We start from the raw sequence: 26,395 nt of genomic DNA, 5'->3' as shown, positions 1-26,395 counted from the left end.
TCCACTCCATGATCCACCTTAACCCAAATCTATTCCTTACTTTTCAGGTGCTGCTGGTCCATTGCAAGAGAGAGAAGAGGAAGCTCCAGGTGTGATCCCAGGTGAGAACGGCACTAGCTGTCAGGAAGGATGGCCGAATCCTGCAACCTACAGTGAGAGGGACTTGGAAACGCTTCAGGGAGCCCGGCACTGGTGAAAGAACAGAGGTGTGGGCCTGAATCAAGGTCAGGTCTCCAGACTGCAGTGAAGTAGATACAGGTTTCTCTGCAGACTGGCCCAGGCCTCATCCACAGGGTGGTGAGATGTAGGAGAATCACCACCTGAACGCCTCACTTGGAGTCAATAACAAATGTAGTTGGGCTTCAGTCTCCTCTGGTCAGCTGATTGCTGCTGGACCTGTGTCCAGCTTCGACGTCCCAGGCAGTGCATTCCAAATTGGACCATCTTGTAGTGTGAAGCAACAAGTAGTGATTTGTACAATAGTTAAATCAAGGCATAAGGTAGCAGGAGTGGGCCATTCAGCCCTTTTGAGTATGCCATCAAGTAAAATCATGGCTGATTGTGGCTTTAACTCCACTTTCTTGTCTGACCCCCACAACTCCTTCATTTGACAAAAAATGTCGCTTGCAACCTTGAATATGTTCAGTGTCCTCAGAACTGCTCACCTGGGCAGAGAATCCCAATGATTAATCATGCATTTCCAGGAGGAGAAATTCCTCCTTACCTCTGTCTTAATTAGCAGTGGCTAGTATTCGATTCAGTGGCGAGTTTACCTTGTCAGAGAATACTGCTGTGTGACCTTTCCCTGGATAGCCCCAGGGACAAGATCATATTTAAACCTAAAGTCTAAACTGGAAAAACACAGCAGCTCGGGCAACATCTATGAAGAGAGAAGCAGAGTAAATGTTTCGTGTCCAGTATGATTCTTCTGTGGAAGTTCAGCCTCCGGTTTTTAATTTCAGATCTCTGATATCTGCAATACTTTGCATTTATTGTGGTACAACCCAACCTTGATATAGTTTTTGATTGCGCTGCAGAGAAGATTAGATGTTGATTGATCTTTGGGTGAGACCATGTCTATCTGAATCTGAGAGAAAAACGTACCTTTTAGGAGATTGGATAGTTTTAGCTTTCTCTTTTGTTTTGCCTCCTGAACAACGTAAGGTGGTAAATTATCCTTGCACTCTGTTAGTTAAGTTGCCAGTTTAACATGGTAGACATCATAGTTTTGTTATGAGCAATTCAACACAACAAGACTAGTCTGAGGACTGTCCCCACTGCAAATTCTCTCTGAGCCCAGGAACAATTTTGAGATACTGTGTATAAAGTGGTCCCATTACAGATGATGTTTTTAACCTTCATCAGCAGCATCTATATTAGAGATATTTACCGAGTCTTGTTAGTAATCTAATCAGATGCTTTAAAAATGTCTCTTCGAATATTAGGGTTCATTCTGCTGCATGGCAAATTTTCCCCAAGGACTGGCACAAGAGAAATTTGCTCCGGGGACTGGCGCAGGGGAAATTTATTTCCTCCTTCATCAAGCGTAGCTTGAAGTTTTTTCCAGAGTTTGTGTAGTCTCATTGTCGTGACCTTGAATTAAAGAGAAGTCACTCAGTCAGGCTTCTGCTAAAAGTGGAATTTTTACCACTTTTCCTTCTTAAAAAAAAGCTAGAAAAAATTTATATTTGATGTACTTTAATGTGTTTTCTCCTGATTTTTCTCATTTTAAGCATTGTTTAGAATTCTTGGGGGAGTGTGTTGAAGAGTGAATGAAGCTGAATTTATTATTAAGCAGGTTTATTGCAATTGTGCAGTCTAATGAAGTAGCCCTGCCAATGTCAGGTCTAATATCTCCTCTCATCTAGTTCCCCTGTGGAGGTCATCAAGGTCTGGATATTGAAACCAAACTAGCTCTCTGTAAAATAAACAGAAAACAAAATGAGACGCCAAGGTTAATGAATTGGATTCTGTTCAGTTTTCGAGGAGATCCGAATGCATCTGTAAAATAGATCTTTAATAAATGGCCTCATTCTTGAGAAGAGATGATAATGCTGCCTTTGTTAGTCGTGTTGGTGTAAGAGAGTACTCTATGGATTTGCTAGTTTGCGTGTCTTATCCATTGTTGAGCTGTGAGCACCTTATACATTTGCTGTTTGTATCAGTGAGTAACACAGTAGTGTAAGGGTATCTCCCAGCTGATTAAAACATGAGATGTAAACCTGCCATCATGGAGTGATGGTGATCCAATGGTTTGGCACTGCAGAATCCCAGATCAAAGTTCTGGGCATCAGTTTAAATTCCACCATGGTAGATGGTGAAATTTATTATTCAGTAAAAAGCTAAAAGTAACCATGTTGTAGAAACCCATACCTGCTCATAAATGTTCTGTAACTACCTGGTTTGGTGTGGTTCTGGAAACTTACTGTTGTTGTCTCTTACTTGGGTAATTAGGGACGGGCTATAAATGCTGGCTTAGTCAGTGATGCTCATATTACACAAATGAATACAAGAAAATGAGAGACAGTGCACTGATGATTCAAGGACTGATCTCTGGGATAGCCAAGAAGGCATTTGGCCTATATTCTCTGTACATCATAAAAATGAGAGGTGAATTTGTTAAAGGATCAATAATTGTGACAGAGTAGGCATTTCGTTTGGCTTTTGTGGAAGCAGGAGGGTCTATAACCAGGGGACGAAATGTTGGAATAACCGGTAAACGTTTAGGTTGCAAATGAGGAGAAATTTCTTTGCTTGGAGAGTTTTTGACCCCAGAGAGGTATGGAGGTTCAGTCATAGAGATGTACAGCCAATGAATATATTTGAGACAGATTGATATAAGGAAAATACGAAAGAAAATAAGTCTCTTTGGTGCAATTGGTCAGCGCATTCAGCTGTTAACTGAACGGTTGGTGGTTTGAGACCACCTGGGGACAGAGTGATTACTGTTCTCACTCCAACCGCTTTGTTGGGCAGCACGATGGCTCAGTGGTTAGCACTGCTGCCTCACAGCGCCAGGGACCCATGTTCAATTCCCACCTCAGGCAACTGTCTGTGTGGAGTTTGCATGTTCTCCCTATGTCTGTGTGGGTTTACTCCGGGTGCTCCGATTTCCTCCCACAGTCCAAAGATGTGCAAGTTAGGTGAATTGGCCATGCTAAATTGCCCATAGTGTTAGATACATTAGTCAGGGGTGAATGTAGCGGAATGGGTCTGGGTGGGTTGCTCTTTGGAGGGTCGGTGTGGATTTGTTGGACCGAAGGGCCTGTTTCCATACTGTAGTGAATCTAATCTAATCATCATAAGTAAGGATTTCAAAGAGCTAAAAGTGGTAATGAAAAGTTATTAGCAAACAAGATTAAGGAGAATCCCAAGGCTTTTCATACATATGTAAGAAATAAGAGGGTAGCCAGGGAAAGGGTTAGCCCACTCAAGGGTAAAGGAGGGAATCTGTGTGTGGAACCAGATGAAGTCCTAAACAAATACTTTGTGTCGGTATTCATCAAAGAGAAGGGATGGGTGGAGCATATCTCTTTCTTTAGGGTGCGACTCACAATCTACCTCATTCCTGTTGTTGTTAAAAAGGAAGAGGTGTTGTGCGTCTTAAAAAGTATTAAGGTAGGTAAGTGTCTGGGTCCTGGTAGGATCTATCCCAGAATACTGAAGGAGGCAAGAGAACAAATTGCTGGAGCATTGACAGATATCTTTATATCCTCTTTGGCCACATGTGAGGTCACAGAGGACTGGAGAATAACCAATGTTGTCCCATTGTTTAAGAAGGGTAGCAGGGATAATCCTGGAAATTACAGGGCTGTGAGAGTTATGTCAGTCGTAGGGAAATTATTAGGGAAGATTCTCAGGGGTAAGATCTATATACATTTAAAAGCAAACAGACTGATTGGTGATAGACAGCATGGTTTTGTGTGGGGAGGTCACGTCTCAATAACTTGATCGAGTTGTTTGAGGAGGTGACAAAGATGATTGAGGGAAAAGTGGTTGATGATGTCTACATAGATTTCATTAAAGTCTTTGACAAAGTCCGTCATGGCAGACTGGTAGAAAAGGTGAAGTCACATGGTATAAGGGGTGAGCTGGCAAGATGGATACAGAACTGGTTTGGTCATAGGAGACAGAGGGTAACGGTGGAAGGATGCTTTTCAAAATGGAGGGTTGTGACTAGTGGTGATTCACAGGGATCAGTGCTGGAACCTCTGCTGTTTGTGATCTACATAAATGATTTGGAGGAAAACATAGCTGGTCTAATTAGTGAGTTTATAGATGATACAAAGATTGGTGGAGTTGCGGATAGTAAGGAGGATTGTCTGAGGATACTGCAGGATATCGATCAGTTGGATGCATGGGTAGAAAAATGGCAGATGGAGTTTAATCCAGCCAAATGTGAGGTGATTCATTTTGGAAGGTCAAGCACAGGTGAAAATTATACAGTGAATGGCAGAACCCTTAGGAGTATTAATATGCAGAAGGATATGGCTGTGCAGGTTCACAGGTCACTAAAGGTGGCAGTGCAGGTAGATAAGGTAGTGAAAAAGGCCTATGGCATAAGACCACAGGAGTGGAAGCAAGGCCATTTGGCCCATCGAGTTTACTCTGCCATTTAATCATGGCTGATGGGCGTATCAATTCCACTTAACCGCACTCTCCCTGTATCCCTTAATTCCTTCCGAGATCAAGAATTTATCAATCTCTGCCTAGAAGATACCCAACATCCCGGCCCCTACTGCATTCCGTGGCAATGAATTCCACAGGCCCACTACTCTCTGGCTGAAGAAATGTCTCCTCATTTCCATTCTAAATTGATCCCCTCTAATTCTAAGTCTGTGCCCATGGGTCCTAGTCTCTCCGCCTAACAGAAACAACTTCCCAGCGTCCACTCTTTCTAAGCCATGCATTATCTTGTAAGTTTCTATTAGATCACCCTCAATCTTCTAAACTCTAATGAATACAATCCCAGGATCCTCAGCTGTTCATCGTATGTTAGGCCTACCATTCCAGGGATCATCTGTGTGAATCTCCGCTGGACACACTCCAGTGCCAGTATGTCCTTCCGGAGGTTTGGGGCCCAAAATTGGATACAGTATTTTAAATGGGGCCTAATTAGAGCTTTATAAAGTCTCAGAAGCACATCGCTGCTTTTGTATTCTAATCCTCTTGAGATAAATGACAACATTACATTTGCTTTCTTAATCACGGACTTAATCTGCAAATCAACCTTTAGAGAATCCTGGATTAGCACTCCCAGATCCCTTTTGTACTTTGGCTTTATGAATTTTCTCACCATTTGAAAAATAGTCCATGCCTGTATTTTCCAAAGTGTAAGACCTCTCACTTGCTCATGTTGAATTTCAGCAGCCATTTCCTGGATGACTCTCCTAAACTGTCTAAGTCTTTCTGCAGCCTCCCCACCTCCTCAGTACTACCTGCCTATCTGCCCAACTTTGTATCATCGGCAAACTTCGTCAGAATGCCCTCAGTCCCTTCATCCAGATCATTAATATGTAACGTGAACAGCTGCGGCCCCAACACTGAGCCCTGTGGGACTACACTTGTCACCAGCTGCCATTCCGAAAAAGAACCTTTTATCCCAACTCTTGGCCTTCTCTCAGACAGCCAATCCCTAATCCATGCCAGTAGCTCACCTCGAACACCATGGGCCCTCACCTTACTCAGCAGCCTCCCGTGAGGCACCTTATCAAAGGCCTTTTGAAAGTCTAGATAGATAACATCCACTGGGTTTCCCTGGTCTAACCTACTTGTTACCTCTTCAAAGAGTTCTAACAGGTCTGTCAGGCCTCTCCTTACTAAATCCAGGCTGACTTGTTCTAACCCGACCCTGCATTTCCAAGAATTTAGAAATCTCATCCTTAATGATGGATTCTAGAATTTTACCTACAACTAAGGTTAGGCTAATCGGCCTATAATTTTCCATCTTTTGTCTTGATCCTTTCTTAAACCAGGGGGTTACAGCAGCGATTTTCCAATCATCTGGGACTTTCCCTGACTCCAGTGTTTTTTTTGAAAGATCACATTCAGTGCCTCCACTATTTCCTCAGCCACCACCCTCAGAACTCTAGAATGTAGCCCATTAGGGCCAGGAGATTTATCAATTTTTAGAACTTTTAGCTTTTCTCGCACTTTCTCTTTTGTAATGGCTACCATACTCAACCCTGCCCCCTGACTCTCCTTAATTGTTGGGATATTACTCATGTCTTCCACTGTGAAGACTGACACAAAGTACTTATTAAGTTCTTCAGCTATTTCCTCATATCCCATCACAAGCCTTCCTGCATCAATTTGTAATGGCCCAATTTCTTCTTTTGTCTCTCGTTTGTTTCTTATGTATTGAAAGAAACTTTTACTATCATTTCTAATATTACTGGCTAGCCTACCTTCATATTTGATCCTCTCCTTCCTTATTTCTCTCTTTGTTGTCCTCTGTTGGTTTTTGTAGACTTCCCAATCTTCTGATTTCCCAGTGCTCTTGGCCACTTTATAGACTTTCTCTTTTTCTTTGATACATTTCCTGACTTCTTTTGTCAGCCATGGCTGTCTAACCCCTCCCCAGATAATATTTCTTTTCTTTGGGATGAACCTCTGTACTGTGTCCTCAATTACACCCAGAAACCCCTGCCATTGTTGCTCTACTGTCTTCCCTGCTCGGATCTGCTTCCAGTTGATTTTTGCCAGTTCCTCTCTCATGCCCCTGTAATTACCTTTATTTAACTGTAAGACCGTTACATCCAATTTTGCCTTCTCTCTTTCAAGCTGCGGACTGAGGTCTACCATATTATGATCACTGCCTACTAAGTGTTCCCTCACTTTAAGATCTTTTGTAAAGTCTGGCTCATTACATAGCACTAAGTCCAGAATAGCCTGCTCCCTTGTGGGCTTCATCACAAGCTGTTCCAAAAAGCCATCCTGTAAGCATTCCATGAATTTCCTTTCTTTGGATCCACCAGCAATACTATTCTCCTAGTCCAACTGTATATTGAAGTCCCCCATGATCACTGTGACCTTGCCTTTCTGACATGCCCTATATATTTCCTGGTATGTCTTGTGCCCCTGGTCCTGACCACTGCTGGGGAGGTCTGGATGTAACTCCCATTATGGTTTTTTTGCCTTTGTGGTTCCTCAACTCCATCCACACAGACTCCACATCATCTGACCCTATACCATTGAGTGCTATAGATGTAATTTCATTCTTAACTAACAAGGCAACCTGTCCCCTCTGCCCACCTCCCCGTCATTTCGATAAGTTGTAAATCCTTGAATGTTTAACTGCCAGCCTGAATCCCCTGCAACCACGTCTCTGTGCTGTCTATCACATCATAATCATTCGTGATGATTTGTGCTGTTAATTCATCTACTTTGTTACGAATACTACGAGCGTTTAGGTAAAGCGCCTTAATGCGAATTTTCTTATCCTTATGATTTCCAACATCTCTGGTAATATATCCTAAGTTACCTTCCTTTTTGCTTCATTCCTCATCTGCCTCGAACTTAAACCCTGCACCCATGCTAACCTGCTGCTTATCTTTCTACCTGATTCCATACTCCCTGTTACTTTCCCTTTCCCTTTCCCTTCCCCTGACTCACAAGTTTTAAATCCTCGTGACGACCCTATTTATACTTTTCGCCAGAAGACTGGTTCTAGATCAGTTCAGGTGGAGACAGTCCCATTGGTACAGATCCCTTTGGTTCCAAAACTAATGCTACTGTCCCATGAAATGGACTCCCTCTTTCCCACACCAGTCTCTTAGCCATGTGTTTACTTCCTAATTTTCTTACCCTATGCCAATTAGCATGTGGCTTGGGCAGTAATCCAGAGAGTATGACCCGTGAGGACCTGTTCTTCAATTTCCTTTCTAGTGGTTGATACTCCCCAAACAGGTCCTCCTTCCTAGCCTTGCCTATGTTAGTGCCAACGTGGACCACAACAACTGGATCTTCCTTCTCCTGCTCCAATGTCCTTTCAAACTGGTCAGAGATGTCCTGCACCCTGGCACTGGGCAGGCAACACACCATGCGGGACTCCCGATCCGGCTCGCAAAGGATATTATCTGTCCCCCTAATTGTAGAATCCCTTATAACAACTACTTGTCTTTTTGCTTCCTCCTGTTGAATGGCCTTCTGCACCATTCTGTTCACAGCCTTTTTCCTCATTCATACAGGGAGCAAACCTCTTCTACCTGTTGGGCAAGGTCAAGGGCTGAGGCTCCTGCACTCCTGAACTCAGAATCTCCCTACGTGCCTCACTTACAGTTACACCCTGTTGTCCCTGATCACTGACTGACTGACTGACTGAATTTGAATTACTTAATCTACCGGGTGTGACTGCCTCCTGAAACAAAGCGTCCAGGTAACTCTCCCCCTCCTGGATGTGCCGTGGTGTTTGAAGCTCAGATTTTAGATCATCAACTCTGATCCGGAGTTCTTCCAGCAATCGACACTTTGCAGATGTGGTCACTGCCGTTCACAATGGGATCAGCCAGCTCCCACATCATACAGCTACAGCACATCACCTGTCCAGCCGTCTCTACTTATTTAATGCTTGCCTTCATTGGAAGGGGCATTGAATATAAGGATAGGCAAGTTATGCTGCAGCCTTGTAGAACTTTAGGCCACTCTATTGTGTGCAGTTCTGGTCACTACACTGCCAGAAGGATGTGGACGTGTTGGAGCAGGTACAGGAAAGGTTTACCAAGATACTGCCCATTATGGGGGATTTTAGCTATGAAGAAAGGTTGGATAGACTGGGTTTTCACTGGAATGCAGAAGGTTGAGGGGGTGACCTGATCGAGGTTTATATGTATGCGAATGGCATGAATAGACTGGAAAGTATGTGGCTTTTTCCCAAGGTGGAAGGGTCAGTTACAAGGGGACACAGGTTCAAGGAGCAAAGGGGGGAATTTAAAAGAGATGTGCAAGGCACATGTTTCACACAAAGGGTTAGTGAGTGTCTGGAACGCACTGCCAGAGGAGGTAGTGGAAGCAGACACAAAAACAGCATTCAAGAAGCACCTGGATGAATACATGAATAGGAAGGGAATAGAAGGATACGGATCCTGTAAATGTAGATGGTTTTCATATGGAAGGCAAAATGTGTTGGCACAAGCTTGGAGGACCGAAGGGCCTGCTCCTGTGCTGTATTAGCCCTTGATAGATGTCAAGGGATATGTGGGTAGTGCAGAAAGATGGTGTTGAGGTGGAAGATTTACCATGGTCTTGTTGGATGGTGGTTCAGTCTTAAGGGCTGAAAGATCTACTCATGCACTAATGTGCAAATGCGTTCTTCTCCATTTTCAATGGTAATGGATTGAACATCCTTCCTGCCTTTCTCAGCTTGGCACTTTGTCACCCAGCTCTGATACTATAACTGAAAAGAATGACTTTGATTAGATTAGATTAGATTAGATTAGATTAGATTACTTACAGTGTGGAAACAGGCCCTTCGGCCGAACAAGTCCACACCGCCCCGCCGAAGCGCAACCCACCCATACCCCTACATTTACCCCTTACCTAACACTACGGGCAATTTTAGCACAGCCAATTCACCTGACCTGCACATCTTTGGACTGTGGGAGGAAACCGGAGCACCCGGAGGAAACCCACGCCAACACGGGGAGAACGTGCAAACTCCACACAGTCAGTCGCCTGAGGCGGGAATTGAACCCGGGTCTCTGCCGCTGTGAGGCAGCAGTGCTAACCGCTGTGCCACTGTGCTGCCCACTTTGTATCTACCAGTTGTGCCCTGCCATTAGTGCTACTACATTGCCCATCCCACCCCACCCCACCCCACCAACTTAGAAGCCACTTCATCGAAAGGCTACACCGGGGTCAGGAGTTTAGGCTCTGGATCGGGACAGTGATGGCAGGGTCAAATATAGGTTATGACTCCACATTGTGTCAGAAACATTCACCGGTCAGTGGTTCTCTTTTCTGCAGATTGACCCAAATGGCAGCCAGAGGGTGGGATCTGGAAACTGGAGGAACCAATCTGAAAAGTTTTCAGTTCTGAAATGACCTCCACACCAGGTCACCACTGCAGAAAGTGAAGGGCGGCTGATAACTGTGATGAGGGACTCCTGTGGTGTGGTGGTAGTGTCCCTACCTCTTAGCCAGGAGGCCTGGTTTCAGCTGCAACAGAGATGTGTCATAACATCGCTGAAAAGATTGATTACAATGATTATAGCTTCCAGCATCCAATTTATAAGGGTTCTTGTAGCGAGTTGGGTTCAAGTCCCACTTATTCCAGAGATATGTAATAATATCTCTGGATAAGGGGTTGATTATGAATAACTGTGGGTGTAGCCACATGATGGAGGGCTGATGCCCAAAACGCTGACTTTCCTGCTCCTCGGATGCTGCCTGACCTGCTGTGCTTTTGCAATGCCATACTTTTCGACTCTGACTCTCCATCCTCTGCAGTCCTCACTTTCTCTCTGTGGGTGTAGCCAAACAGCTGAGGAGAGCTATCTGTTCTGCCACCAATAGCCTGCTTCCCAAAAGCCTCATGGGGACCAGCAGATCTTGTAGGAAGTTCCAATTGCCCTTTAGTATTTTGACATTGTGGGCTGAATGGCCTCCTTTTGCACCATAACACTTCTGTGATTGACATTATTCTCCACTGTAACGTGTTCTGGTTGCCTTTTCGTTTCTGGGCGTTTGAAATGATCATACTTCAAGCTTAGAAGGAAGTGAGCCCTTTGTCTTTCATACCATTGTCATACCCGGCCAGAAATCTGCTGAAACTGGTATTCTACCCAACAGCTGATACCCCACTGCAGTCATGAATGTAACTGCACTGGAACACAAGATCTGCCATTGCTTTGTGTCTAATTATAATTTATAAAGTTTAGGCAACAATATGTAGCAGGCTGTTTACTCACTTCCATTGGATGCTCAAATGCTTCCAGCTTTGGTTCAAAGTCTCTGGGGCAGGTCGTTGTGTTGGCAAAGCTGTATGCTAACCAGTGGCATTAATTTTCCTGCCCGCCTGCTTTATATTCACCTCATATGGGAGTGAAAACCTTCCATCATCTTGGCTGTGTGTGTCTTCAAAACTTTCTGACATTTGAGCACAAGTCACATCTTAAAGAAACTTGGGTTTGACCAATGATACTGTGCAGTTGCCATTGGCCATTGCTGTTTGGATGCATTATTGGAGACCTCCTGTCACCGATAATTCAGCCCAAGTGCCTTCTCTCTGCCATCTTCATTACATCTCACAGCTAATAAGTGGAAGTGTTAAAATAGCAGTGGCTCATTTTTCTCATGCTTCTGTGACTCTTTTACTGGATTGATCAAGGAGATTAATCTTTTAATTCCTGGAACTTTCAGGATAACCCTGAAGTGTCAGTATTTCTGTGGCTGGGTAAGGGACTTAGGACCCTGGAGCAATCATGAGATGATGTCATGGAGATGCTCCTCACTGACTGTAAATAGCACAGCGTGGACAGTTAGTTAGGGTGTGTGTGACATACCTAGAGAACAAAGTAAATTTGACAATAGTCATTTAATAATGTAAAAATAGGCTTATCTAACATTACCATGTCAAGTACTATTTATTGTTAGAATGCAATAAACCGTCTTTAACCTTAAACCGTCTTTAACCTTGCCTTTTCCACATTTGATCTGCCAAACCCATAAAACCATCCTCTGAAAGACCCTGTGTATGGAATCATATTATGGTTTCTGCCCTGATAGAGGCCATTTGGCCCCTCCAGGCTGTGCATGCTCTCTCCCTCTCTCTCTCTCTCTCTCTCTCTCTCTCTCTCTGCATGGTCTCCCTCCCTGTAGCCCAGCAAATTGTTTTCACAGTTCACTCACTGAGTGGAGAGGGAGAAATGTGTTCCCATTCATGAAAGGATGGAGAACGAGGGGGGGGGGGGGCAGATTTCAAGTACCTGAAACAAATCACCATGAGATAAAAAAGAACCTCTTTGTGAAGTGAGTGGTTAAGGCCTGGCATATGATGCCTGAGAGATTGCAGTGGAGGCAGGTCCAATTGGAGCAGTCCAGGGGCAATTGGGCTGTTATTTGAAAAGGAGGAATGTAAAGGATTGCAGAGAGAATGGCATTTAGTAGATTGCTCCTTTGGAGTGCCAGTTAAGACGCAGTGGGCTGAATGGTATCCTTTCAATGCAGTATTGATTCTGTGGCTTTGGGTACCCTTTTAATTGAATCTGCCTCCACCACACTGTGAGCAATGTGCATTTCCAGAATCCAAGCACCTAATGGCTTGAAGGTAGGAAATGGAAGATGTTGGTGGTGGAGGGTTGTTTTTCAGTCTGGAGGCCTGTAACAACTGGATCTGCAGCTGGATCTGCTGCTTTTGATCACTGACATAAATTATTTGGATGTGAATATAGAAGGTCTGGTTAGTAATTATGCAGATGACACCAAAATTAAAAATCTCACACTGGACGGCACAGTGGTTAGCACTGCTGCCTCACAGCGCCAGAGACCCAGGTTCAATTCCCGCCTCAGGCGACTCTCTGTGTGGAGTTTGCACATTCTCCCCGTGTCTACGTGGGTTTCCTCCGGGTGCTCCGGTTTCCTCCCACAATCCAAAAATGTGCAGGTTAGGTGAGTTGGCCATGCTAAATTGCCCGTTGTGTCAGGGGAATGGGTCCGGGTGGGTTGCGCTTCGGCAGGTCGGTGTGGACTTGTTGGGCCGAAGGGCCTGTTTCCACACTGTAAGTAATCTAATCTAATCTTAAAAAAAAAACAGGTTACAGCCCAACCAGTTTATTTGGAAGCACTAGCTTTCGGAGCGCTGCTCCTTCACCACCTGATGAAGGAGCAGCGCTCAGAAAGCTTGTGCTTCCAAATAAAGCTATTGGACTATAACATTGTGTTGTGTGATTTTTAACTTTTGTACACCCCAGTCCAACACCGGCATCTCCAAATCATGACACCAAAATTGATGGTGTAGTGGGCAGCGAAGAAGGTTACCTCAGAGTACAATGACACATGGGCTGAGGAGTGGCATGTGGAGTTTAATTTAGACAAATGTGAGGTGTCTCATTTTGGTTAAAAATAAACAGGCAATAAATAAACATACAGTTAATGGTAGGGTCCTGGGAGTGTTGCTGAGCAAAGAGACCTTGGGATGAAGGTTCATAGTTCCTTGAAAGCAGAGTTGCAGGTGTAGTGAAGAAGGTATGCTTGCCATTATTGGTCAGTGCATAGAATGTACGAATTGGGATGTCATGTTGCAGCTGTACATGACAGTGGTGAGGCCACTTTTTGAATATTGCGTCCAATTCTGATCTTCCTACTATGGGAAAGATGTCGTTAAACTTGAAAGGGTTCAGAAAAATATTATAAGGATGGTGACAGGGGTTGGAGGGTTTAAGCTATAGGGAGAGGATGAATAGGATGAGCCCTTTTTCCCTGGAGCGTCAGAGGCTGAGGGATGACCTTATAGATGTTTATAAAATCATGAGGGTGAATAACTACGGTCTTTTTCCCGGGGTAGGGGAGTCCAAAACTAGAGGACACAGGTTTAGGGTGAGAGGAGAAAGACTTAAAAGGGACCTAAGGGGCAACTTTTTCACACGGAGGGTGGTGAATGTATGGAATGAGCTGCCAGAGGAAGTGGTGGAGGTGGGTATGATTACAACATTTAAAATGCATCTGGATGGGTACATGAATAGGAAGGGTTAGAGGGATGTGGGCCAAATGCCGGCAAATGGGACTGGATTAATTTAGGGTATCTGTTCAGCATGGACAAGTTGGACTGAAGAGTCACCTTCTGTGCGGTACATCTCTATGTATCTTCAGGTTCTTCTGTCAATGTCTTTAGATTGGGGTCCACTAGTTCAGCACTCCACTGCTAACTACCTTCCCAGGGTAACCTGCAGGGTTGTAAAACAACTTGTGAAACTTTTATACACCCCAAGCGATTGTCTTTGGTATTTACTGGCTCAGCTGAAAATGTGTTGCTGGAAAAGCGCAGCAGGTCAGGCAGCATCCAAGGAGCAGGATAATCGACGTTTCGGGCATGAGCCCTTCTTGCTGCGCTTTTCCAGCAACACATTTTCAGCTCTGATCTCCAGCATCTGCGGTCCTCACTTTCTCCTATTTACTGGCTAAGGAGAGTGAGCAAGGCTGTAGTTGTGTAATCATTAACTGACTCTATTGTGTTAGCTGAGTGGTTTGAAACAATCTGTGTGTGATCCTGTTCAGAACAAGCTGTTTCTCACCAGGGGCAGCAGAAACTTCATCCAAATCCTTCTGCAAGTATTGGCAAATGGTTAATGTGGAAAGTGAAAGGGGGCTGCTTTATTATTCTTTGTTGACACTCAATGTGGGTAGGTAGTTCAGGAAATGCGAACAACCTGAGTTCATCATCGCTGTGCTCCATGGTTTGTTAATAGCTGGAGCTGGCCCTCTCTTTGCTTGGCAACTGACTTACCGTCACGTGCGTGTGGCCTAATCCATGAAGAAATTATGTGAAAGATTTGCGGATGCTTCCTGGACTTAACTCTGCCTCTTCTGTGCTTAATAATGTTGTTGATGACTGACTGCAGCATTAGCAAGCAATGCCGAGAATAGAGTCAACTGTAAGTAGTTATGGCTCTTTCACTCCACTTCAGGTGAAAAGAGCTCAAAATGGCTACTAAGCTGTTCACATTCATGTATTGGGGTGCTGCTTGTTAATATTCCATAGTCAACGATGTAGAAAGGAGAAGATAGAACAGGAAACTGTATGGGAACAAAGTCGTGATCTGGAAGAAAAGGGAACTGCTTCAGGGCTGAGCTGACATTCTGATGGAAGGAGAGTGGAAGAGTTTGAAGAGGCTCTGGTTTCAGATAAGGCAGGGCGTGTAAACAGTAAGTAGGTGGGACTTGCATAGTCAGGAGGTCAGTGCTGATGGGGAAAAGGGGATGGATCCGACTGGAGTGAGTAGAGAAAACAGAATTCAGTACTCCGTTTGTAGTTTCTTTTGAAAATGCTTCAAGAATTGGAATTCCTTCTAAAAGTATAATTGCCAAAACTCCTTAGATTCAAGCAGTAAGGTCTAAAGGATGATCCAATACTCCTGGTAATAGTATCTATCCTTCATAATAACACAGCAATACTATGTCAGTCTTGACTCAGTGGTCAATCTCTGAAGTGGACAACCATCGGTTTAAGACTCATTCTGGTGATTTGAGAGCATAATCTAGATGCAGTACTGAGGGGCAGTGCTGCACTGTCAAAGGTGCAGTCTTTCGAATGAGAAGATAAAATGAGACGCCTTGTAGCTGTCTCAGGTAGAGGCAAAAGTTATTGTAAGATTGTGAGACCGTAGTATTAAGCCAATTGGCCTATCGAATCTGCTCCACCATTCAATGGGATCATGGCTGATCTGATAATCCTCAATTTCACTTTCCTATCTTTTACCCCCATGGTTCTCATACGGATTAAAGATCTATCAGTCTTGAACATGCTTAACATCCAGCCGTCTTGAACATGCTTAACATCCAGCCTTGACAGTTCTTTATGGCTAAAAAAATTCGACAGATTCGCTACCTTCTGGGAGACAAAATTCCTCCTTGTTTCTACCATAAATAGTCCAACGGTTTATTTGAGAGTACAGGTTTTTGGAGTGCTGCTCTTTTGTCAGGTAGCTAGCTACCTGATGAAGGAGCAGTGCTCTGAAAGCTTGTACTTTCAAATAAACCTGTTGGACTAAACCTGGTGTTGTGTGATTTTTAATTTTGTCCACCCCAGTCCAATACCAGCTCCTCCACATCATGTCTATCATAAATGTATGAGCCTTTACTCTGAGGTAGAGCCCTCTGGTACCAAACGCTCCGAAAGGAGAAATGGTCTCTCAATATCAAGCCCCCTAAGAATCTTGTATGTTTCAATATTGCTGTTTCTCACCATGGAATGAGCTGCCAGAGGAAGTGGTGGAGGCTGGTACAATTACAACATTTAAAAGGCATCTGGATGGGTATATGAATAGGAAGGGTTTAAAGGGGTATGGGCCAAGCGTTGGCAAATGGGACTAGATTAATTTAGAATATGAGGTAGGTGTGGACAAGTTGGACCGAAAGATCTGTTTCTGCATTCTCAATCTCTGTGACTCTAAATATTTGATCCATAAACATTACACGGATCCTGTCAGGACTTAACTGCAGTCAGATGATTTCTTGCAGTTGATGCAGTTAGGTCTTTTACAAATGACTTTCTGACCTGTTTAAAACAAAAATTACCTTTGCAGAACTGACCCATTCATCTGACTCTATTTTGAAACCTGCAATGCAGAATGTGTTTTATATATACCTTTCCTCACTTGGGGATATCACTTATATGCATCAGGCATCCCATACGTGCATGGATGTCATAATCTGTGAGGATGTACCCTATCGTATAAATTATCTTTACACCACACTCTGCATCTGCAAGGCTAACAGCATTGCGGATGACCCCACACATACCCTCATTCAAATTCTTCTCCCTCCTGCCATCTGGCAGAAGATATCGGAGCATTCAGTCTCCGACGGCCAGACTATGCAAAAGTTTCTACCCCCAAGCCATCAGGCTCCTTATCACTGTATGATCGCACTCTATTCCATTTGTAATTTTCAGACAACTTTTTGAATTGCTGCTAAAACAATGTTTTATTGATGATCATTCATTGTTACATTGTAATTTGTCCACCACTGTGCCTAATGTCTTGTCAGGAATTACTGTGCTGTCTTGCATGTTTTGCACTTCTCTGTGCACTTTATGCTGCCCTGTGTGTGACTGTACTCTTGTGTAGTCTGTGTTCATAAAGCACCTTGGTCCTGGAGGAATGCTGTCTTGTTTTTATTGTACCAATGTAGAATTGACAAATAAAGTTACTCTACTTACCTAGGACCTTGCTACTCTTACATAACTCCAACTCATGTGATTTTAGTGGATTTTGTGTAAGTCTGTACAGTCCTGCTGGGTGGATGGTTCATTGGATGTAAATTTAGACCTGTTGTTGAGAATGGATGCTCAGTCATGCTTGTTAAAGGTGACTATTCCTCTCCCTTTTGTCAGGCTTAAATGTGTGTCCAGATTGCCCTTGAGGTCTCGCAATGCTGCTAGATGTTTGTACATGTGTAAAAATGGGAGAAATCACTCAGAATCCTGCAGCATTCATTCACCTGATCAGCTGGGCATGCTTTCAAGGATTCGGTGCCTTCAATCAATACCAGTTTGTGGAAGGATAGGCTGGGAATAGAGCATTTCAAACAGATATTCTTGCCAATTGTTCCTGATGAGTGCAGGTTGAAAAGCTTTGACATCATGGGGTTTTTTTTCAACAATATTCTTTAAGACTGCATCTTGCGGAATGTGCTTGTTACGCAAATTTTGCTTTGTGGAACACAACTGCTAAGCACCTACAACATCAAAATAAAACCTTGACATCTGAGTAATGAATTGTACAGCATGTTTGAGAGATATGTACATCATTTCAATTTCACTCCATTAATCAGTTGTTTAACACAACGCTTTAGTAATCAACGATCCCAGCATTGTCTTTGAAGTGACAGTATTTCCTTGAATATGTTAATAATCTGTCCCATTTTCCTTGTCAGACAATTAATGTTTTGAATATTTGATTGAACGGGAATGATATATTTGTGTACAACATAAGAATTATCTACATAATTTCTGTCTTGGAAGTTTATATATAGTCCATGCTCTGTCATTGGAGAGAGTATTGTCCTCCCACACTTTGACTGGAATTAAAGGTTTCGTGGAGTCATTGAAAGATTTGGCAGGGATTTCTCTCAACCAATATTCTGTCATCCAGCAGCCTAACGGGTCATAAATAAAATGTTGATCCCTCACAGTCCAATCTTGCCGTTTACTTGTCCACCTTTTATGAGTTTGGTTGTCTATGCAAAACCTACAGGACAGCTTGTCACCCACTGAGTACCCTAATTTTGGCTTATTCACAGTTTGTAAGAAAAAAACATTTAAGGAGCATGTACTTTCTGTCCTAAAAGGTGCCCATATGGCTCATAATGTGCATGCACCGTCTGCCATGTTCACTGTTTGCAAAAATAGCGTTTTTGAAGAACTTATCCCCATAAATGGTGAGACTTTATCAGGTTAGCTCAGTGTCTGGATGGCTGGTTTGTGATGCAGAGTGACATCAACAGTGTGGGTTAAATCCCCGCACCGGCTGAGGTGACCATGAAGGTCCCACCTTCGCAACCTCTCCCTTCACCCCCTGATGTGTGGTGACCCTCAGGTTAAATCATCACCCGTCGTCTCTCTCAGTCCAATGAGAGAGCAGCCATATTGTCCTCCGGGACTATGTCGACTTTACCTCATGTCACTAGTTTCACTGGAATCCTGCTGTGCATGGAGTGGTTTCTGGTCTTGCTTACATAGCAGATGTGGTGTCTTTAGTTGTGTCTTAAGGAGCTCTTTAGGTCAATATTTTGAGAGTTCTAATAAAGTGCATCGTTAAGTGTTAATGAGACCGATGTATAGCTTGTGAATGATGTATATTTGTGAATGATGTATAGCTTGTTAATGAGACCGATGTATAGCTTGTGAATGATGTATATTTGCCTGGGAAACGCTCATGATGCTGCCTAATGTATTCTTTTCAGATGTGCTTTATTTATTTATTCCAGCGACAGCAATTTGAACAACTTGGTGATGGACTCTGAGTCCGAGATGGACAGCACTGAGCAGTTGGCGTTGGGGAGCACTGACACTTTGGCCAATGGCAACAAGACTGACCAGGAAGCTGCCAAGCGATTGGCCAAGCGTCTCTACTACCTGGATGGGTTCAAGAGATCCGATGTGGCTCGACATCTGGGCAAGAAGTGAGTGGTTGCTGAAAGAGGCGGGGGGGAGGGGAGAGAGACTGGCAATACAATTGTTGCTCCAACTGTGGGTGAGATCACACTTGGGACACTGTGCACTGTCTGGGTCCCCACATATAAGAAAGGCTGTACTGCATTGGAGGCAGTTCAAAAGAGATTCACTTAGGCCAATTCCTGGATTGGAGGGGTTGACTTATCAAGAGCATCTAAACCGGTTAGACCTTTAATTGTTAATTAGAAGAGTGAGGGGTGATCCTATTGAAACGTACAAGATTCTGAGGGAACTTGACAAGAGCAGATGTTTCCATCATGGGAGGTGCCTAGAGTTTTGAAAGCTTGAGGCATTGAGAGCCATGAGGAACTGTCACAGCAAGGAGTCAGCCATGATCTTACAGAATGGCAAGAGGGGCTGAATGGCCTACTCCTGTTCCTTCTTAAAATATTTTTATGTGGGAGAAAGGGGTTCTAAAAAGAGAAGTGTATGCAATAGAACCTGTGCCAGAAACGTCAGCACTTTCCATGCAGCCCTTAGATCATTGCCTGCTGTCTGCTGAAAAGTAACAAGCATTAAGAAAGGCAAAGTAACAAGGTATGATTGTGGTGCAGTGCACTCCACACTCTGGTTTCTGCTCCATTCTTGGAGGACAAAGCAGATCATTAAAAACACACAGGAACAACAGGAAATGTGTTGCAGTTTCAGGATAGTTATTTAATCTGGATTATGCTTTTAGTCACATATTATTGTTGTACAAACTGTCCAAACAGGTTCAGACTGTTAAGAAACCAGTACATGGGTTTTATACAGCTCCAGTTTACCTTACCACACCAAAAGAGGGTGCTGCTGTATCAATGTTTTAAAATGTCTCGAACAAGTTGTAATGATTTTCCATTTATCCTCCTTGACTCACTCTCTGCCTTCTCTCCTTTTTATCTTTCGTTTTCTTTTACTCCTCTGCTATTCCTCCTTTTCTCTCCTCTCTTTTCTGCCATCCTTTCTCATGTTCACTTTCTATTACTTACTCCCGTTCTATCCTTCTAAGTGCCTTCATTACACGTTTTGTAAAATTCCATATCACTTTACTGTTGTCTCCTCTCTCGTTTTAGACCCATCGCTGTTTCATGTTTCACTTTTTCCTGTGCTTTTCTTCCTTTTGTTGAGTCCCTTTCCCATTTTTGGTTTCTTCGCTGGATCCACAATTCCTGTTCGTGAAGGTTTTAAACAAATTTTTGCCTCTGTGATTCTCTCTCTCTCTGACCCCACTGGCAACTTGTCTTTCATATCCTCTCCTACCCTGTGAAATCATACACTCTCACACACCCTCTCCCTCTCTCTCTCTCCTCCTCCTCTCCCGCTCCTCCTCTCCCTCTGCTCCTCTCCCTCTCCCTCTGCCTCTCTCTCTCCCAATCTCTCTCCCTCTCTCTCTCTCTCTCTCTCCCTCTCTCTCTCCCTCCCTCCCTCCCTTTCTCTCTCACACAAACTCACTCACTCAGTCACTCACTCTCACACTCTCTCTCATCCCCACCCCCCACCCCAAAAAATTGGATAGACAGCAGAATTCTGTCTGTCTCGACACAGCCGGTGTAAAATGTTAAGAGGAATTTTAAGTGCAAGTTACATTCGATGCAGCTTGGGTTTCAGCAATCACTTGCGATAGTCTAAAAAAAAATGTGTTGAGGATAGCCCCTGTCCAAAATGTAATCATGCCTCCCAGAATCAATAATTACCAATGTGCCTTTCCATTAAACACCTATTTACAGTCTTTTTAAGGAGGCTCTAAAAATTAAGCTGGGTCCTTTAGGCACAGGATGCTGTTAGAAATTTGAGCATAACTTTTACACGGCACTGTGCCTCTGTAGTGAATGATTCAGCATAGATTTTAACAGGAATTTCTGGTCATGTCAAATTGGCTTACTGGTTGCGACAGTGATAAAACTTGACTTATTTTTGTGATAATCCCCATTTAAGCTGCACTTTTTAAAAACTCTTAAATGTTGCAGGGTAACATCAAGCGCATTTTCATTTTTTTAAAAAAAATGTTCTGTTTCAAAATGCTGGTTCAAGCCACATTTTGGGTTTGGCACTTTCAAATGAGTTTTAAAGCTTCTCAGGCTTAGTGGTTAGCACCTGTACCTCACAGCACGAGGAGCCCAGGTTCAATTCCAGCCTCGGGCGGTCTGTGTGGAGTTTGCACATTCTCCCAGTGTCTGCGTGGGTTTCCTCCGGGTGTTCTGGCTTCCTCCCACAGTCCAAAGATGTGCAGGTTAGGTGCATTGGCCATGCTAAATAACCCGCAGTGTCTAGGGATGTGCAGGCTAGGTGGTTTAGCTATGGGAAATGCAGAGTTACAGGGTGGGGGTGGGTCTGGATGGGATGCTCTTTGGATTGTTGGTATGGACACACTGGGCCAAATGGCCTGCTTCCACTCTCTAAGGATTCTATGACCCTCAAAAAGGGTGCACTTTGTGCTGGTTTTAACGATTTGTAAACGAGCTTGAAGCTCAAGCTTTCGCAGCGTCTCGCTCTTTCTTTCTTTCCTCTATATCTTTCTTTCCTCTCTCTTTTTCTCTCTCTCCTCTGCTGCTCATCTCTCGTTGTCTCCTCTTTTCACTCTCCTCCTATTCTTGTTTCAGTAACGACTTCAGTAAGATGGTGGCTGAGGAATACCTGAGGTTTTTTGACTTCACGGGGATGAATCTAGATCAGGCTCTGAGGTAAGAGAGACCGGAGGGTCATTGTCTGTGTCTAATAACTTTCAAAACCCAGATAAGTCTGTTTTAAGTCTTTTATGTTAAAGTGTCTAATAAAGGTCTCCATAAAAAGTCATACATATTGAGGATTTTTAAATCCATTTTGCTTCAATCTGTTTAAAATAGTTGGATAAATAAAATTTGTTTGTAATCAATTACTGGGATGTGTTGCTGAACAAAGAGACCTTGGAGTGCAGGTTCATAGCTCCTTGAAAGTGGAGTTGCAGGTAGATAGGATAGTGAAGAAGGCATTTGGTAGCTTTCCTGTATTGGTCAGAGTATTGAGTACAGGAGTTAGGAGGTCTTGTTGCAGCTGTACAGGGCATTGGTTAGGCCACTTTTGGAATACTGTGTGCAGTTCTGGTCTCCTTCCTATCAGAAGGATGTTGTGAAACCTGAAAGGGTTCAGAAAAGATTTACAAGGATATTGCCAGGGTTGGAGGATTTGACATATAGGGAGAGACTGAACAGGCTGGGACTGTTTTCCCTGGAGTGTCAGAGGCTGAGGGGTGACCATGAAGAGGTTTATAAAATCATGAGGGGCATGGATAGGGTAAATAGACAAGGTCCTTTCCCTGGGGTGGGGGAGTCTAGAATTAGAGGGCACAGATTTAAGGTGAGAGGGGAAAATTTAAAAGGGAGCTTAGGGCAATTGTTTTCACACAGAGGGTGGTGTGTGTATACCAGAGGAACTGGTGGAGGCTGGTTCAATTACAGCATTTAAAAGGCATCTGGATGGGTATATGAATAGGAAGGGTTTAGAAGGATATGGACTAAATTAAGTTAGGATATCCGGTCGGCATGGACGTATTGGACCGAAAGGTCTGTTTCCATGTTGTATATCTTTGACTCTATGACCAGGCCCTCCAAGTACCAGCTCCTGCACACATGCAGCACACAAACCTTTTCCAATGTTGGGCCAGTTGAGAGAGAATGAAGTGATTTTAATACTAATAATTGGTCCCACCAAACTCAAATATTATGGATAAAAGAGGCATGTTGTCAAATCTTTCATCTTGCTCTCATCTGGACTTCTACAAGAATGCCAAATTTCAAAGGGAACAACAATTTACACTGCATGAGAAAAGGCTGCTGATTGGTTCACTCAGTTTGGTTGAGATGTTGCCATAGAAATTGCACCCTATTGTTGCTGGGCTTTTGTTTCCTTCAGAAATAACACAATGCCTGATCATGTTTCTTTCTGCCAGCAGAGTACAGGTACCTGCTCATGATTTTAATATGTGATTAAACCATGGTCTTGGTTGTCTCTTTGCAGAGCTTTCTTGAAGGAGTTTGCACTAATGGGAGAGACGCAGGAGCGGGAGCGAGTGCTGATCCACTTTTCACATAGATACCACCAGTGCAATCCCGGGACCATATCTGCAGAGGGTAGGTTCAGTCTCTGTACCAATTAAGGTTCAGGAGTCAAATGAAGTAGGTGATGCTGAGGCAGACCGAGGATTGAGAGGGTGAGATGGTAAATGCATCATAGCGATGGGCAGGGAGATAGTGCAGAGCAGATCCATCTGGATAGCCAACTAGGGAGGACAGAGGTGAGGGGGGATTATTTCCTGCTAGAATGGGGAATGGGGCCTTAAACTTAATGGCCTTCAAATGTAAAAATGGCCATTTGTAGAGCCTTTAAATGTTTATATTGGCAATTTCTACATTACAACCCCACTGTTGGGAGATCTTCCCTGTTAGAATCCCTCCAGTGTGGGAGCAGCCTATTCGGCCCATCAAGTTCATGCCGACCCTCCAAAGAGCATTCCCCCTGGACCCATCCCCGTATTCCCCATGGCCTATCTACCTAACCTGCACATCTTTGGGAGGAAACTGGAGAACCCGGAGGAAACCCATGCAGACAATGGGAGAACGTGCACACTACACACAGACAGAGACCCGAGGTTGGAATTGAACCCGGGTCCTTGATGCTGTGAGGCAGCAGTGCTAACAGCAGTAGGGTAGAAACTGATACAAAACCGGCTGGTGCGTGTGCTCAGGCTTCTGTACCTTCTCCCCGCTGGTAGATGTTGTGGAAAAGCATTGCCAGGGTGAGATGGATCTTTGAGAACGCTGGCAGCGTTTCCTTGAAAGCAGGCCTGGTAGTTGGATTCTATAGATGGGAGTTTGGCCTTTGTGATTGTCCGGGCTGAGTTCACCATTCTCTGTAACCGTCTCCGATCTAGAATGGTACAGTTGCCATATGTGTGCTCAAGTTTCAAAAGAACCGGAATACAGTGAGAAGTATACAACACGTGGTGCCATCTGAGGTACCTGGGCACAAATCTTAGCTACAAAATAATTGAGAAAATAAAGAAAGTTAGTGACACTACATTACAGATATACATTGTATAAGTTAGGAAAATAAGAAATAAAGCTAAGACGATAGACATTCCAGCGTTTTTTGAGCGAAAAGTGTGATTATGATCAAAATAGCAATGCTACGGATAAACTTATGTCTATTCTATACCTTTTACTAGTTTTACAGAATTTAAAATGATGAATTGCTGAAAGCTTTAACGAGGAATGATTGGATAGGCTGAAATTATTTTCTTTGGGGCAGAAGAGGGTAAGGGGAAATCTGATTGAGCTATACTTGTATAAAAGTGAAATTTTTCAGACTATTTTTTCAGGTTAAATTTATTGGGTTGATTATTACACGGATATTACTTCTGAGGGGCTGAAATTCATGCTACAGTCCAAAGTACCGTATCATGAGCAGAAGCCAAATTGATCTCTGAACGAATTACAAAAAAGCACAACAAATTATGGTAATACGACTATATTCCACAAGTGCTACAAGGGAACTGAGCTCAGCTGAGCTGCACACAAAGGGAAGTTACCACCTGACTCTGACCTGATGTGTATTAAACCTTTGCCCCAGACTGGTGTGAATTTTACATCAAAACACATAATAGCGTGAATAAAAAATAATTTCCTCGTAACATTTATGTTCAGGATAATACCTTGACTTACAAATGTTGATCTGTTGTCTGTGAAGAACTAGGGTCAACTTTTACGCAAGATATATGGAAAATTCCATATTTTGTAGCCAAAAATAGGGGGTCAACTTTTGCATGAGATCGACCTTTACTTGAGTATATACTGTAAATGAAAGGCCAGGATAAAGCAGATAGGAAACTGCCTTAGCAGTGAAAAATCATTTGGTTCATTAATGTCCATTAGAGAAGGAAATCTGCCCTCCTCACCTGGCCTGGGCTTCACGTGACTCCAGACCTACAGCAATGTGGTTGACTCTTAACTGCCCTCTGAAGTGGTTTCACAAGGCATTCCGCCCAAGGGCAATTAGTGGAGGACAGGAAATAAATGTTGGCCTTGCCAGTGAAGCCCCCATCCTTAACAAGAATGCAGAAAGCAAATGATCACTAACGAAGAGAGAGAGATTCATTGTCACTAGGGGGAAGATTAGAGAGGACCTAAGGATGGTGAGGATCTAGCACTTGCTGCCTGCAAGAGTGATGATGCCAAAAACCTTCATTTAAAAAAAAACACAAATCCTCTGACATGTGGGGAATTTGCTAAAAACGTATTGGGCTTTTGACCGAAATGCGATTAGGTTTGATAGCTCTTTCTCAGCTGTCAATGGGCCAAATGGCCTCCCACAGTTCTGTACATCTTTACTTTTAAATAAATCCATTCCCATACTTGCCCTTTACTCTTACAGGAAACAGTTTGAACTCCTCTCAGCTTTACCCTTGGTATAAATAATCTTAAATCTTTGTGCAATTGGGAAAAAAAAATTAATTATTCCTGTATTTCTACATTCAAGATTATTCTTCCTATCACAGTCCCAGAGCCTTTCTAGAAATGTAGAAAACAGGAGCAGAAGTAGACCATTCAGTCCATCAGTTCTGCTGTGTTATTACCTGGATCCTAACTGACCTTTTACCACAATACTATTTCCCTGCACAAATGCCATTCTGTACAATTAGGGAGATTGTTTTGTCTCCCTAATTTTTCACTGAATTCTGTGATTTGAGGGGTTAATGTTGAACCAGATTGTTCGGCAGGATCTTGAATTGTTGTATGGACTCTGGTCAGACTCTGATATGGAAGAGATTGAATACCTTACACACTGGGGAAATTACAGTGTGGGACCAAGTTCTGCTTAAAAAATCCATGCTGATATTTCTGCTGCCCTTGTCCTTCAAGGGACTTAGAAGGTTCTATCTAAGGGCGTTGGTGAATATCTACAGTGCATATTGTAGATCCTGCTGATACTGGTTGAGAGTTTGAATGTTTGTGGGTGCAATGGCAATTAATTGGGCAGCTTTGTCATAGGTAGTGTCAAGCTATTCAGTATTGTTGGAGCTGCACTCCAGGCAAGTGGGGAAAATTCCACCAGACTCCTAACTTGTGCCTATGGGACAGGCTTTGAGTTGTCAGGAGATGGTTTACTCACTGCAGGATTCCTAGCCTCGAATCTGCCTTGTACTCACAGTAGCTAGTCCAGTTCAGTTTCAGGTCAATGGTAAGCCCCAGAATATTGATAGTGGGGGATTCAATGATGATGTCAACTATTGAATGTGGAGGAATGGTGGTTAGGTTCCCTCTTGTTGACAATGGTCATTGCCTGGTAATTGTGTGGCACTCGGTGCAACTTCCCAGCCCAAACCTGGATATTGTCCGGGTCTTTGGAAAACAGCTTTGCTATGCTGTGGAGAAAGTGAGGACTACAGATGCTGGAGACCAGAGTTGAAAAATGTGGTGCTGGAAAAACACAGCAGGCCAGGCAGCATCCGAGGAGCAGGAGAATCGACGTTTCGGGCATAAGCCCTGAAGATTC

The 26,395-nt window shown here is 43.5% G+C and overlaps 1 protein-coding gene across 9 annotated transcripts in view; it reads left to right on the top strand.

Moving 5' to 3' along the window:
• The window catches only part of LOC122541902 (PH and SEC7 domain-containing protein 1-like), a 210,720-nt gene that overhangs the window by 112,257 nt on the left and 72,068 nt on the right, over positions 1–26,395 (top strand). For 6 of the 9 annotated variants that reach the window (XM_087982551.1, XM_087982553.1, XM_087982552.1 and 3 more), the window contains 4 exons: positions 48–101; positions 18,643–18,837; positions 21,469–21,549; positions 22,862–22,974. In XM_087982551.1, the coding sequence (XP_087838677.1) occupies positions 48–101; positions 18,643–18,837; positions 21,469–21,549; positions 22,862–22,974 (443 nt within the window). The remainder of the gene's footprint in view (positions 1–47; positions 102–18,642; positions 18,838–21,468; positions 21,550–22,861; positions 22,975–26,395) is intronic. The other 3 variants (XM_087982554.1, XM_087982558.1, XM_087982556.1) reach the window with 1 other exon arrangement.

The sequence above is a fragment of the Chiloscyllium plagiosum genome, unplaced genomic scaffold (genome assembly GCF_037043375.1).
Source record: "Chiloscyllium plagiosum isolate Xiang-an unplaced genomic scaffold, Cpla_swu_hap1 HiC_scaffold_43, whole genome shotgun sequence".
NCBI classification, from domain to species: domain Eukaryota; kingdom Metazoa; phylum Chordata; class Chondrichthyes; order Orectolobiformes; family Hemiscylliidae; genus Chiloscyllium; species Chiloscyllium plagiosum.
The sequence above is the reverse complement of the archived record's forward strand: the minus strand, read 5'-3'. Positions and strand labels throughout refer to the sequence as shown.